Source organism: Carassius carassius, chromosome 2, assembly GCF_963082965.1.
Source record: "Carassius carassius chromosome 2, fCarCar2.1, whole genome shotgun sequence".
Lineage (NCBI taxonomy): Eukaryota > Metazoa > Chordata > Actinopteri > Cypriniformes > Cyprinidae > Carassius > Carassius carassius.
The window spans coordinates 6042645-6057444 of NC_081756.1; the positions used below are offsets into that span (position 1 = coordinate 6042645).

Sequence of the window (14800 nt, forward strand, 5' to 3'; positions counted from 1 at the left end):
GAAAAGTCACTGACTTTCGCCATTCCTTCTCGAAAAAAAACAAAAAAAACATTGTGCGCTGCGCTTGCGTCAGACTGTTGCTGGCTGGACATGATTTAATAGTGAGTTATTAAAACCGCGATAATCAAACACGGTTTTAATGATAATTCATTTTTAAACGATATTACTTACCTTCAGCACATTTTATCACGGTTATCAATAAAACCGGTTATCGTCCCATCCCTAGTGAGGCGGGGGTTAAACGGTGCGCTGCGGGACGGGCGAGCGTCCTGAGAGCTGCTGATGATGATGGGTGTGTGTGTGATGCACGGATCAAACGCTGAGGCTGACTCTGGGTCTGGACGGCTGTCGGAGCGTGTGTCACGAGGGAAACGGGTTGTGTGGATTAGCCAGAACGGCCCAGCGCTTCAGGACAGCTGCGCCGGGCTGATTAATGGATTGGGCTTTATCCAGTTTTTTGCTTTGAGCGTTTAATGGTGTCTGGAGAAACACGGGCATCTGTTGGGCTGCTGTGATGTGACTGTAATAGGAAATCACACCCGGGCAGCTCTGGGTGAGCAGAAGGGTGTTTAGTGCTGAAGCAGTCAGTGTAATTAGGCTGATTTCAGCTCGTATCCATTACACAAACGGATCATTTTACTGTTAGCGCACATTAAAGCACAGCATGATCAAACCCTGTGAAGAAACAGTCTGTTCACCTTTAAAGCACACCACTAAGATATATATATATATATATATGTGTTTATGTATATGTATTCCAATAAATAAAAAAAAACATTTAATGTCCAAATTTTCTTTTTATATGTATAATATTTTTTATATTTTATGTTCACACAGACACACACATACATTTTTTATTAGATTATTTAAATGTTTAATCTATACAAATCTGATTATTTGAAAGTTTACTATTATTTTTACTTAGACTTATTTCAGCATAATATACCAGATTTGTTTTTTAAGTGAAGTGAAGTGACATTCAGCCAAGTATGGTGACCCATACTCAGAATTTGTGCTCTGCATTTAACCCATCCGAAATGCACACACACAGAGCAGTGAACACACACACACACACACTGTGAGCACACACCCGGAGCAGTGGGCAGTTTTAAATACTTAAATACTGTTTTATTTTATTTTTTGTTTTATAATATTTTATTTATCTGTTGATTTATTTACACAAGGACAGTGATTTGGAGCAGAACAGAGCAGAATAAAGGGTAGAGATCTTGAGTGTTGATGGGCAGAGCGAGCGGAGCTTGAGCTCAGTGAAGGAACAGAGAGTGTGTGTGTGTGTGTGTGTGTGTGTAGAGAAGACAGGTGCTCCAGAGACACACACAACAGAGAGCCAATCACCTTCCAGCAGCAGGGTGTGTGAGGAAGGTCATGGAAAATCAGTCGTGTAATGAGAGGCGCTGGGGAGTGTGTGTGTGTGTGTGTGTGCGCATACACTTACGAACCTGTCCTCCTTGACCTGGTCAGATGTGTGTACAGGAGTGTGTGAGCAGAATATGTTAAGACGCTTCATTAAGCCTCATTCACTGTCCGTTAGCAATAGCATGATGTTCTTTGATGATGATTAGCATGTGATTTATGATATTTCTACAGGAATATGTTTTTGGCAGATGTCTTACAGGATTGTGCTGGGTTGATCTTATTTAACTGATTTGTTTTGAGGGTTTTATTTACTTACCGACTCAATTTTAAATCTATTTTTTATTTTGTCATTTAGTTTTTAAACCACGTGGGTACTGTGTAACCTCAATGTCGTGGACAGGCCGTTTCGACGGGTGTACAGCTCTCTACAGTCTTATTTTTGAAGATTTCTTGTATGTGCTTGTGATTTCTTCCTGCGAAGCCTGCGGTCGTCCGCTGTGCTGTTCCTGTGATGTCTTCTGACAGCCTCCGAGGGATCAGATCTCGTAGATGAGGTTCAGACTGATCAAGCCCTACACACACAGAGAGAGAAAAGGCGCTCACACCTCTGACCTCTGACCTCTGTGTGTGGCAGCAGACGCTCAGCCTTGTGTAACCATTTGCAGTCAGTAAGAAGAAATTACTACTTTTAATCAGCCAGGATGGTATTGTTATTTTCGAAGAATTTATGCATGCAAACAAAACATACAAGCTTCACATGTTTTCTTCCCAACCTTGTGCTGAACATCCTGACCCTAAATGTCTGAAGAGTAGTGGTACTATAATATAGTGCTAATATGTGTGTTATAAGCACTGTATTATTTAAAATTTAATAACACATCTGTGCTTGTGCTTCAGACATTTGGTAGAATAAGCTTGTGTTCAACCAAACACCGTAAACCAGAGACGATCCCCAGAAGCCCAGCAGTGATAAACTTCAGCTTCTGTTGAGACTTTATGAACCGTGCAGCTTTTATCTCCAGCTTTATGACTGTAATAACCTGATTTATGGAAGATAAGCCTGTGTTGAAGGTGCGACGTCCTGTAAACACACACACACACACACACTGGAGCGGTAAGGATCATTCATTATTAATCAAAGTGAGCAGCTCGAGTGTGCTTCGGTAAGACTTCGGAGAGTTTGTCCATGCTGTGCTGAAACACACGTTCTTCTGCTGGATGTTTCATGCGTCCAGTGTCTTTATTCAGCATGTTTAATGCAGAGCTCGTGGATGAAGATGCAGATGTTTTATGCGTCCAGTGTCTTTATTCAGCATGTTTAATGCAGAGCTCGTGGATGAAGATGCAGGGCGTTGATCTGAAACTGACGTGCTCTTTAATATTAATCGAGTGTGCTGTGGTCGTGTTTCTTGCACTAAAAGCCCTGTTGGCTTGTATAACAAGTGTTTAGCTGCAGTGTTTGCTATCACTGATGGAGCTGGGGTTCAGTTTCCCAGAGCGGCTCCCGGACGCTTATCATCTACATATATATATATGTGTGTGTGTGTGTGTGTGTGTCAGGTTGTTATTGATCCGTGTGTCTGTAGAGTCTGAGAGTGTGACGCTCAGAAACAGCACACGCGTGTTCATTGATTCACGTCTGGAGACACTGCGTCAGTCCCGTTAGAGCTGTTATGAGACGGTGTCATGATGTATTGACTTGTGTTCAGGCTCTTCAATCTGACTCTGAAGAAGCTGGTGATGCTGAAGGAGCTGGATAAAGATCTGACGTCTGTGGTCATCGCTGTCAAACTGCAGGTGATTGATTCTTCTTCTCGCTCAGCACGAAACAGAAATCAACTTGAGCACATTCTGGGCACAGTGTGAACGACTGATGAAACCACAGCTAAACAACATCAGCCAATCATATCACTGCACACTTTTTATGATCCAATCGAATCCTGATGAATAACCTCAAGTCCCGCCCCAAAATATAACTCTCTGCAAATTCTGTTTCTGTCAAAATTACAAATAAGTGTGAGTTTTTTTTTTTTTTTTAACATACATTTAGTTTTTTTTTTTAAATAAATGTATGCTTTTATTCAGCAAAGATGTATTAATTTGATTAGAGATTCATAATTTTACAGAAGATTTGCATTTCAATATATTTTTGTACTTGTAATTTGTTTATTTAAATCCATTTATGAAGTTAAACATTTTATTGTTAAATAACAAAATTGTAATTATATTTGTAAGTATTATTTATTTATTTTGATTGAAGAATTACTATTTTTATTTAGTTTGATATTCTGTTTATTTATTTTAGTTTGTTTATATTTATTTTTTATTTAAAATATTTTTTTATTTTGTTTTATTCAAAGAGACATTAAACTGGCAGTAAAGACTTTTGTAATGTTGCAAAATATTTCTGTTTCCATATATTTTTAATTCATTAATTTTTTTTTATGAATTATTTATTTTTACTCCGGAAATTTTGTTACATTATAAATACAGACATTAATAATGTTACAAAAGATTTCTGTTTTATTTTGAATAATAATAATAATCAGAAATGTTTCTTGATCAGCAAAGCAGCATATTATTATGATTTCTGAAAGATCATGTGACACTGAAGACTGGAGTAATGATGCTGAAAATACAGTTTTTATCACAGAAATAAATTACATTTTAAAATATATTCATATAGAAATCAGATATTTGAAATTTTAATAATATTTCACAATTTTGCTGATTTTAAAGTAATTTTGATGAATTAACTGCAGCCTTGATGAGCACAAAACACTGTTTCCATAAAACTCTCACAGTCCCCTGCTAGTGTTTTCTGCTCGCTTATGCAGATCTGGAAGAGGAAGCTCTTCCCGTGTCTGATGATGTTTATTGACCATCTGTCCTCTCTGTTTGTCTTCCAGGGCTCGAAGCGAATCCTCCGTTCCAATGAGATCGTGTTGCCATCGAGCGGCCAAACAGAGACAGACCTGCAGCTCACCTTCTCCTTACAGGTGAGTGTCAGCACAGTCTCTTCACGTGCAGATCACCTCAAACAAACTCTCACAGTCGTCTCGGTCTCCTCACAGTACCCACACTTCCTGAAACGAGATGCCAACAAGCTGCAGATCATGCTGCAGAGGAGGAAGAGGTACAAGAACAGGACCATCCTGGGCTACAAGACGCTGGCGCTCGGCCTCATCAACATGGCAGAGGTGCAGACGTAGAAGAGCTCAGAGTCGTCTGGTGTCAGCCGTTCCTCTGTTAACTGATGATTGCTGCTGTTGTCAGGTGATGCAGCACCCGACGGAGGGCGCTCAGGTGCTGGGTCTGCACAGTCAGCTGAAGGAAGTGTCCGTCCCGGTGGCTGAGATCCGGGTCTATTCTCTGTCCAGTCAGCCCATCGACCACGAGGGACCCAAAGCCAAGATGAACGGTGAGAGAGCAGCGATCATGTGACCGTAATCTGCACGTTCAGAGTAAGAGAAGTGAAATTAGGCTGTTCCTCATGCGTCCTCTGTGGTTGTCTTGTGCCAGATCGTTCTCCAGACATTGATAACTACTCGGAGGAAGAGGAGGAGAGTTACTCGTCTGAGCAGGAGGGCAGCGACGACCCCGTTCACCCCGTCCATGTAGGTGTTCAATCAGTCATTCACTTCTATATATATATATATATATATATATATATGTATGTGTGTGTGTGTTTGTGCGTGTGTATATAATCATGTATTTGTGTTTGTGTATATATATATATATATATATTGTATATATATGTATATGTGTGTGTGTGTGTGTGTGTGTGTGTGTATAAATATATATATGTGTGTGTGTGTGTGTGTGTGTGTGTGTATAAATATATATATATGTGTGTGTGTGTGTGTGTGTGTGTGTGTGTGTGTGTGTGTAAATATATATATATGTATATGTGTGTGTGTGTATAAATATATATATATGTGTGTGTGTGTGTTTGTGCGTGTGTATATAATCATGTATTTGTGTTTGTGTATATATATATATATATATATATTGTATATATGTATATGTGTGTGTATAAATATATATATGTGTGTGTGTGTGTGTGTGTGTGTGTGTATAAATATATATATATGTGTGTGTGTGTGTATGTGTGTGTATGTGTGTGTGTGTGTGTGTATAAATATATATATATGTATATGTGTGTGTGTGTGTATAAATATATATATGTGTGTGTGTGTGAGTGTGTATGTATATATAATGTGTGTGTGCGTGTGTGTGTGACATTTCTGTTTTCTTTTTTTGCTAATTATACTTATAACCTTTTTTTCTATTTAGATATATTTTTCTAAACTAACATTGAGCAACCATCAAAACAAACACATTGTTTTCAGATAGCTTTTTAAAAATAAATACTTGCATATATAAATATTTCCATGTATAAATATTTGGAATAAATTAGAGAATTCTGGAGAATTAAGTCTGGCTTTTCTAAGATCCATTAAATTTGTTCAACATAATTAATGAACCGATGTAAATATGATTCAAAACTACACTTGCAGAGGTTTATATACATTTCTTAGAATTTTATATATTAAAAAAAAATATAAATATATTAAAATATTATATATTAATTTCAGTTCTGCATCCTGATTGCTACTTCCATTCATATAACATTTGAAGCTATATTCAAGTGTGTATAAATGTATATTTATGTCTGTGTTTGTGGCATTTAGGGCTGAGTGCACACACACAACAAGTGTTTAACGGCTCATGTGTATGTTTCAGTATCTCGATGATGAAGAGGACGAGGTGAGGAAGAAGAAACCCAGACGCAAACTTACTTCCAACGCCTCCATTACTAGAGTAAGTCTCTCTCCCTCACACACACACACACACACACACACAGTGGCTCACTGCTTTAATGAATATGAATGACCGCACTGAGCTCCATTTAACAAACACCATTACCATTTAAGAGGCCACTTTTCTAGCTTTTTATCTTGGTTAAAATAAAACGAATGCACCGATGAATCATTGACAGTGAGATCAGGAATTTTCCTTTAAGTCTGAAAATAGGATTAGGTTTGGTTTGAAGTTGACTTTGAGCTTCATACTGGCAGATTTGTGTTGTGGATGTTTCATTGTCTCTTCTTTCTCCAGCAACCGAACATCAAGCAGAAGTTTGTGGCTCTGCTGAAGAGGTTTAAGGTGTCAGATGAGGTAACGTCTGCGCTCTCAATGAAATCTGACTGTGACCTTATTATCTTCTCTCATTCTCACCTCATTCTCTGTCTGTCAGTCACACCTGAACATTCACACCTGGTCTGATAGAAGATGGGAAAATACTAATGCATTTTTGGTGCACTATCCCTTTAAATACTGAAAAGATTAGAAATGATGCATGGAACTAAAAGTACTAAAACGAAACCTGTTCTAATTTTTAACGAATGTTTATTGTTATTATGTTTTTTTTTTTTACTTTTCAAAATTGAAAATTGTCATCATTTATTGACCCTCGTGTCACAACTATTTTTGTTGTTATTGTTAAAAAACACGACTGATAAATCTATTTTAAAAACATTTTCAAAACCTGAAATAATAAAATATAATATAAGATGAAAATCTTGAAAAGTTTAAATGAAAATCTGAAACATTGCCTTGGCAACCAACTTAAAAAATAAAATTACGTTCAAGATGAAGTACTAAAATTACTAAAACTGAAACAAAGAAAATTATAAAAATAAAATAAAATAAAGGCACAAATTAAAAATGCAAAACTACATTCAGTTCATAATAGTAATACTAGCATTATATGTTCTTATGCCCTTTATATATAGATTTATTTAAATGAAATTTGCATATCTGTAACTTATTTTAAATCTAAACATACTGTCGTGGCAGCTAACTATAATAAAATAAGTTTAAAGTGGAGTACTAAAACTGAAAAGCTAAATAGAAATATAAAAACGAACTAATAAAAATGAAATAGAAAAAATACATTAAATTAAAATGCTAAATATAAAACGAAGATGCAAATCAGTTCATAATAGTAAAGCCTGCATTAAATGTTATTATACCTTTTATTAAATAAAGTTTTTTATAAATACTGATAAAAAAAGTGTTTCATTCGTTTCATCACCGTTTCATTCTGGGAAAGATGGGAGAAGTATGAGTTTGTTGAATCTGAGTCGCTCTGCTGTCGTGTATCTGATTCTTCAGGTGATGAGTGAAGTGCTGTGTGTGTGTGTGCTGCAGGTGGGTTTCGGGCTGGAGCACGTGTCCCGGGAGCAGATCCAGGAGGTGGAGGAGGATCTGGACGAGCTCTATGACAGTCTGGAGATGTACAACCCCAGCGACAGCGGACCGGAGATGGAGGAGACCGACAGCATCCTCAGCACTCCCAAACCCAAGCTCAGGTAACACACGGCTCTGTGTGTGTGTGTGGCGCCCCCTGCTGCTCACCTCCTCCAGCTGCTGCAGAGGTTCTGTCCTCAGTCAGACTCTTACACTGTATAACACTGAGAGTTCCGCTCCTTGATTCTGATTGGCTGAGCCACGCTTCAGGCTGTTACTCTACAGACATACATCTTTGTTTACATTCGTGTGTTGCTCGGCAACCACTTTGTTGGAGCCACAACTGATTCTAAAGCTGCGTTTTTTAGAATTTAATTAAACAGGAATAGTTCAGACAAAAGGTAATTATTGTCATCATTTACTGACCCTCATGTCACTCCAAGCCCATGCGACTCTTTCTTTTCTTGTAAAACATAAAAGATGATGTTTTGTGGTTTGGAACCAGTGTAGTTATTGTTTACGAAAACTAAAACTATACAAATGGTCTTTGGTAATAGAAATGAAAATAAATGTTAGATGAAAACTTGACAAATGTTGCTTTGGCATTGTTATTTTAATTTTTAAAACTAAACTTGAAATAGAAATAAATTAAAGCTGAACAGAAATATACAAACTAGTAAAAGTCACAAGAACACATAAAATGACTAAAGTTAAAAACTGAAAATCCAAATATCGTATATTCAGTTCATTATAGTAATACTAGCACTGTATGTTCTTCTAACGTTTATTTAAAAAATCTTATAAATATTCCTAAATATGTGTTTTTAGCATGCAACACACTGGTTTAGATGTAGTTCATGTCTTGATTTGAAAGAATTTCTCAATTTTAAAAACAAAACTTAATATTTTGTCGTGTTAACATGCAGACTGTTAATATTAATTAAGTTACAGTATGGTTTAGATGAAAACATTTAAGTTATAAATTGTAAATATAAAATCCAAATTCAATATCAACCGTAGATGACAAACTTTTATTTTTATATTATCAGTTTTCATTTTAGTTTTTGTTTTTTTGTAATGTTTTTTTATTATTTTAGTAATTCAACTTAATTTTTGTACATTGAATTACTAAAATTAAATTAAAACAAAAAAATGTAATAAGTGAAAAAAAAAATTTATTAAAACATTTAAAATTAAAATTGATAATACACAAATAAAAACCAACTGAAAATGCTAATAAACACTAATAAATTAAATTAGAAGGAATATGCAGATTCTGAATGCACTGATATGAGGATCAGACTGTAAACGGAGGTCATTAGATGTGCGCTGAAGTTTGGATGTTCACTGTTTTTAAAGTCTGCTGTCTTTGTAAGACAGTACAGTGTGAAGCATGTATTTGAGCTGAGACTGAAGGATCAGGGTTTACTTCAGTCTTTCATCTTCGATCACAGACGGATGTTTGAGTCTTGAACAGAAATGATTGTCGAGTCAGTGCTGTTAAAATAACACACGTTTGAACAAATCGTTCTCTCTGTGTGTTTGTCAGGCCGTTCTTCGAGGGAATGTCCCAGTCGAGCTCTCAGACAGAGATCGGCAGCTTGAACAGTAAAGGCAGTCTGAACCGAGAGCCCTTCAGCCCCGTGAGTACACCCACAGCAGACTCCACACACAGTTCATATGAACGAGTCTTTATTTAATTCAGCTTTTCTCTCCTTTGAAGGCACTAGAGGACCTTTCTTTCTGTTTTGGTTTTTTCATATCAGGGCGAGCAGTCAGCGTCAGATAATCTATAACACTGTCTGAGACCCACGCCATTTAGTTGTCTGTTGAACAAAAAATGGCTATTGTAGAAAAATTGTTCAAACTTTTTTTTGTTCTCCTTATATAGTATTCACTTCAATTCTAATGAAAGTTTTAGTAATTTTATTGTGTTTTTATTTTTCATTTCTGTATTGTTTTTTTTATTCTTATTTACTAGTTTTAGTTTATTTAGTTTTGATTATTTTAGTACTTTAAGTTAAACCAAATGAAGATGAGAAGGGTGATTCATTTTAATTAATGTTTTTTTATTGATATTTTATTTTAATATTTTATTTTATTTTTAGTTGGATGCAGACCCATAGGATTGTAGAAGATGGTTAAAAAATTGTTCTCCTTATTATTTTTTTATGTGTATATTTTTGGTTTTCACTTTAATTCCAATTAAAGTTTTAGTAATTTCTTATTGATTCTTAGTCATTTCTTTATTGCTTTATTACACAGCAGCTGTATATAATTTTCTGTAGCTGCTTTGAAATTATGTGTATTGAGAAAAGCACTATATAATTGAATTGAATGATACATTTTTATTTATTAGTTTATTTAGTTTTAATTATTTTTACCACTTTAAGTTAAACCAAATGAAGATGAGAAGGGTGAACAATTTTGGATTATATTTGTTTTTGTTTATATATATATATATATATATATATATATATATATATATATATATATATATATATTTAGGATTGTAGGAAAGGGTTCAAAAAAGTTTTCCTCTTCACTATTTGATGTTTATCTCTTGTCTATATTTTCTATCATTATTATGATTTATTTGGATGTAGGGACTAGTATTGTGCAAAAAGTCATTGTGAGTGATTGTAGTTCCTGTGTGTGTCCAGCAGGGCGATCAGCCGGCGTCAGATAAGCTCAGACACTCTCGGAGCCGAACCCTGGACGAGCCGCTGTCTGAGACAGACACACTGGTGAGACGCCAACACACGAGACACACGGACAGCTGCACCTCAAGCATGCGGACTCACATTTGCTGTCACTTAAGCCCCGTTCACACCAAGAACGATAACTATAAAGATAACGATATTAGCGTCCACACCAGCGAACGATATCGTCTGTTTATTCTGAGCGCACGTGCGTCTGCCGCTTTAAATCCTCGAGCTCGTTATAGCAGAGTGGATTCTGATTGGATGTCAATGTTTGTATCGTTCATCAGCTGGAAAAAAAGAAAGATTCTGAAAATGATTCCACGATGTCGTTTCTCTGTGCCTTTATCGTTATAGTTGTAGTGTGGACTCTGCTGTTCTTTAATATTGAGAACGATTTTTAGAACTATATCTTTATTGTTATCTTTATAGTTATCGTGCTTGGTGTGAAGGGGCCTTTACTGATTACGATTTTATATTAAGATTTAGTTTTTATATTTTTTGCTTTCAGTCTAATGTTAGTTAAATTTTAGTAATTTTATGTTTTTATAAAAAAAAATTTTTTTTTTTAAATGTCTGTATATATTTTTATTAATTTTGATTTGTTATTTTTTATTTCATTATAGTTGTTTTAGTCCTTCAAGTTAGACTGAACGAAAGTGTAGCTGTAATAAAATAAGTTATCTTTTTGTAGATATTTTATTTTTGTTAATGTGTTTGTTTTTCAAGTAACAATTTTTTTCTTTAATTTTCGTTTTTGTTTTAGTTAACTGTAATAACCTTGCTTTAAAATGCATCCATATGTTTACATGATATAAGAAAAATAAATATTTTTAAGAAAGATTGTGCAAGCAAAACATCTGACAAAAAAAGGTGTTTATTAAACTAAAACACCAGTTTATTTCAAGTTAAATGCAAAAATCATCACATTTACACGCTGTCCAAATACTCCTGGGCTCAATCTATATTACACTCGTTTCTCTTTGGGATTTTGCATGATTTAAATTCCTTCAGTTGTGTTGTTTTAAAGCTCTTTTGTGTTGATTGCGTCGATGTTTTGTAGGAACTGACTGATCAGGAGTTGTTCAGTGATGTCGGACCGTCTATAACAGTGTCTGTGGCTGAAAAACCACGAACACCCTTAAAAACCAGCAAGAACGAGCTTCAGTCCTTGCCGTCACCCAGGTAATATAATATAATGGAATGGAATATAAAAAAGCAATAAGCCCCAAGAAGCCTTGTTTTACAGTGAATTTATAACAGCTAGAGGGCATTATTCCATATACGTAGTTTCACAAAATAAAACGGAGCAAATGAATTGTAATGATATTAATAAAAACAGTTCTTCCACCGAACAATGTAGTTCTTGAGAATCTGTTGTGGTTGCAACAAAGTGGTTGACGAGCAACACACAGAAGTAAACAAAGGTGTGTGTTCTCAGCCAATCAGAATCAAGGAGCGGAACTCTCCACTTTATGATATCATCATGTGCAGCACTGTTCCAAAGTTTATAAGGAAATTAGTACTTTCATTCAGCAACTATGCATTAAAAGTGATCAAAAGTGACAGTTGTGTCCTTTATAATGTTAGTAGGTTAGAAACTATGTTAAATAATGCCAAGAACATAAAAGCCCAAGTTTGATGGTGTGTGTGTGTGTGTGTGTGTAGATTGGACGGAGGACAAACACCCCGTAAGCGCTGCACTCCTGTGAAAGAGCGTCAGCTCTCCAAACCGCTGAGTGAACGAGCCAACAGCTCCGACAGCGAGAGATCTCCTGAGCTCGGACACAGCACACAGGTGCCAGGATTCACACTCTGTTTACATCTGTATTAAGCAACGAGTAGTTCACCCAGAAATTAAACTTTACTCACCCCCATCCAAGATGTAGATTAGTTTGTTTCTTCATCAGATGTGGAGAAATGTAGCATTGCATCACTTGCTCACCAGTGGATGCTCTGCAGTGAATGGGTGCTGTCAGAATGAGAGTCCAAACAGCTGATAAAAACATCACGAGAATCCACACCACTCCAGTCCATCAGTTAATGTGTTGAGAAGTGAAAAGCTGTGTTTCTGAAATAAACAGATCCACCATTAAGACGTTTTAAGATGGTGCTTCTGGCTAAAATATGAGTCCATAATCCATAATAGTGCTTCCTCCAGTGAATAAGTTTACTTGTCTGAACCAGGAGAGAAATCTGCAGAGCGAAGCCATAACAGCTCTAAACAAATATATGTTATATGTTATATATGATGTTTTTATCAGCTTTTTAGACTCTCATTCTGACGGCACCCATTCACTGCAGAGCAATCCAGTTTCTCCAAATCTGTTCCCATGAAAAATCAAACTCATCGACATCTTGGATGGCCTGGAGGTGAGTAGATTTTCATTTTTGGATGAACTATGGTCGTTAATAGCTGGTGTTAACAGGGTTTCTCTTCTTTCTCACAGCACGGTTCTCCTCGGATTCCCTCACAGTTCTTTCCTCTCTCTGCCGTGGCTTTAAATAAGGATTTTAATGCAGTGTTTCGTCTTGTTCTGCAGAGTCAATGTGAATTATTCATGTCCCGCTGACTCATCCCTGTGTGTGTGTGTGTGTGTGTGTGTGTGTGTGTGTGTTTGCAGGTCCTCAGGAAGGCTGTCTATGATCAGTTGAATCAGATTCTGTTTTCTGATGCTGCTCTTCCTGAAAGTCTCATCTTGATCAATGGCACAGACTGGCAAGGACAGGTACATGAGACTCTGTGTGTGTGTGTGTGTGTGTGTGTGTGTGTGTGTGTGTGTGTGTGTGTGTGTGTGTTTGTGTGTGTGTGTTTGTGTGTGTGTTTGTGCGTGTGTGCGTGTGTGTGTGTGTGTGTTTGTGTTTGTTTGTGCGTGTGTGTGTGTGTGTGTGTGTGTTTGTGCGTGTGTGTGTGTGTGTGTGTGCGTGTGCGCGTGTGTGTGTGTGTGTGTGTGTGTGTGTGTGTGTGTGTGTGTGTGTGTGTGTGTGTGTGTGTGTGAGAGAGACTGAAGCTGACTGTCCTAATGGCTGTGTTGTGTATTTGTACCACAGTTAAGTGCTGTTCTTGGATGTTGTGCATTGTGGGAATTTGAGCGTAATGCACAACCTCACATGGCTTAACTCTTTAAAATAGCAACAGCGTTGATAAAAAAGCGTTTAAAAAAAAAGTTAAATTACATTAAAATTACAATAAAATCACCATAATTTGTAATAACCAATGCAATAAACTGATAATCAAAATTCTTATGCTAAGTAAATAGTTTACTATTTGCAAAGTTTACGGTTTCAAAGTATTATTGAATTCATTATATCAGCTATTTTGCAAACTCCACCACTCAGTACAGAATATGAATTAGAGTATAAATGGCTCATTTATTTGATCAAAAATACAGTAAAAATAGTAATATAGTGAAATACTTTTACAATTTAAAAAATTAAAAAGCAATCTATTCCTGTGATGCTCAAGAAACATTTCTGATTATTATCAGTTGAAAAGAGTTGTGCTGCTTCATATTTTTGTGGAAACCATGATGCATTTTATTTTTCAGGATTTTTCAATGAATATAAACAGCATTTATTTGAAATTGAAATCATTACAGTGACTTTACTGCAGTGTGTGTGTGTGTGTGTGTGTGTGTGCAGTATGTTGCGGAGCAGCTTCAGCTTCAGAAGCATCCTGTGGTCTGCACGTGTTCTGGAGCAGAGATTCAGGCTGTTCTCTCGGCACTGCTCACTCGGATACAGAAATTGTAAGTCACATGACCACAGAGAACATTAAAGCTTGTTTACCACCAGTGAGAGGACTGAATTAAACAGCTGATTTGTAAAGAAAGCACTGACCTGTAGTGTAAAGTCCAGTGAAATCTTGATCACACTCTTTGTGTGTGTGTGTGTGTGTGTGTGTGTGTGTGTGTGTGTGTGTGTGTGTGCAGCTGTAACTGTAACTCATCGATGCCACGGCCGGTGAAGGTGGCGGTGGTCGGAGGTCAGAGTTATCTGGGAGCAGTGCTGCAGTTCTTCGTCACTCAGCTGGCCAACAAGACGTCTGATTGGCTCAATCACCTCCGCTTCCTGGTGGTGCCTCTGGGTGAGGAACACAGCTCACGACTGGGACGTACAGATGGATGCATAGGAGTTCTTTCTGTTTTTTTTTTAGTGCAGATATTTTTGGATGTTAATTTCAGTGTTTCTGTTTGTTTGTTTTTTGTTTTTTAAACTGGTTCAGGTTCTCATCCTGTTGCTAAGCACCTGGGTGCCCTTGACAACCGTTACAGCGCAGCCTTCCTGGACGGAGCCTGGAGAGACACATTCAACCGATCAGAGCCACCGCAGACAGGTACACACACACACAACATCAGAACACACACACACAGTACACACACACACACACACATATATATATACACGCGCACGCACGCACACACAACACACACATTCACACCACACACACTGATCCATTCCAAAGC

General features: G+C 36.8%; 1 protein-coding gene across 1 annotated transcript in view; it reads left to right on the forward strand.

Annotated features, from left to right (window-relative positions):
- The window catches only part of LOC132101129 (phosphofurin acidic cluster sorting protein 1-like), a 43906-nt gene that overhangs the window by 25397 nt on the left and 3709 nt on the right, over positions 1–14800 (forward strand). The window contains exons 2-17 of the mRNA XM_059505848.1: positions 3087–3174; positions 4287–4376; positions 4452–4577; positions 4654–4798; positions 4900–4994; positions 6124–6201; positions 6499–6558; positions 7594–7754; positions 9182–9275; positions 10299–10379; positions 11398–11519; positions 12003–12132; positions 12959–13063; positions 13977–14083; positions 14267–14421; positions 14560–14670. Coding sequence (XP_059361831.1) covers positions 3087–3174; positions 4287–4376; positions 4452–4577; positions 4654–4798; positions 4900–4994; positions 6124–6201; positions 6499–6558; positions 7594–7754; positions 9182–9275; positions 10299–10379; positions 11398–11519; positions 12003–12132; positions 12959–13063; positions 13977–14083; positions 14267–14421; positions 14560–14670 — 1748 coding nt within the window. The remainder of the gene's footprint in view (positions 1–3086; positions 3175–4286; positions 4377–4451; positions 4578–4653; positions 4799–4899; positions 4995–6123; positions 6202–6498; positions 6559–7593; positions 7755–9181; positions 9276–10298; positions 10380–11397; positions 11520–12002; positions 12133–12958; positions 13064–13976; positions 14084–14266; positions 14422–14559; positions 14671–14800) is intronic.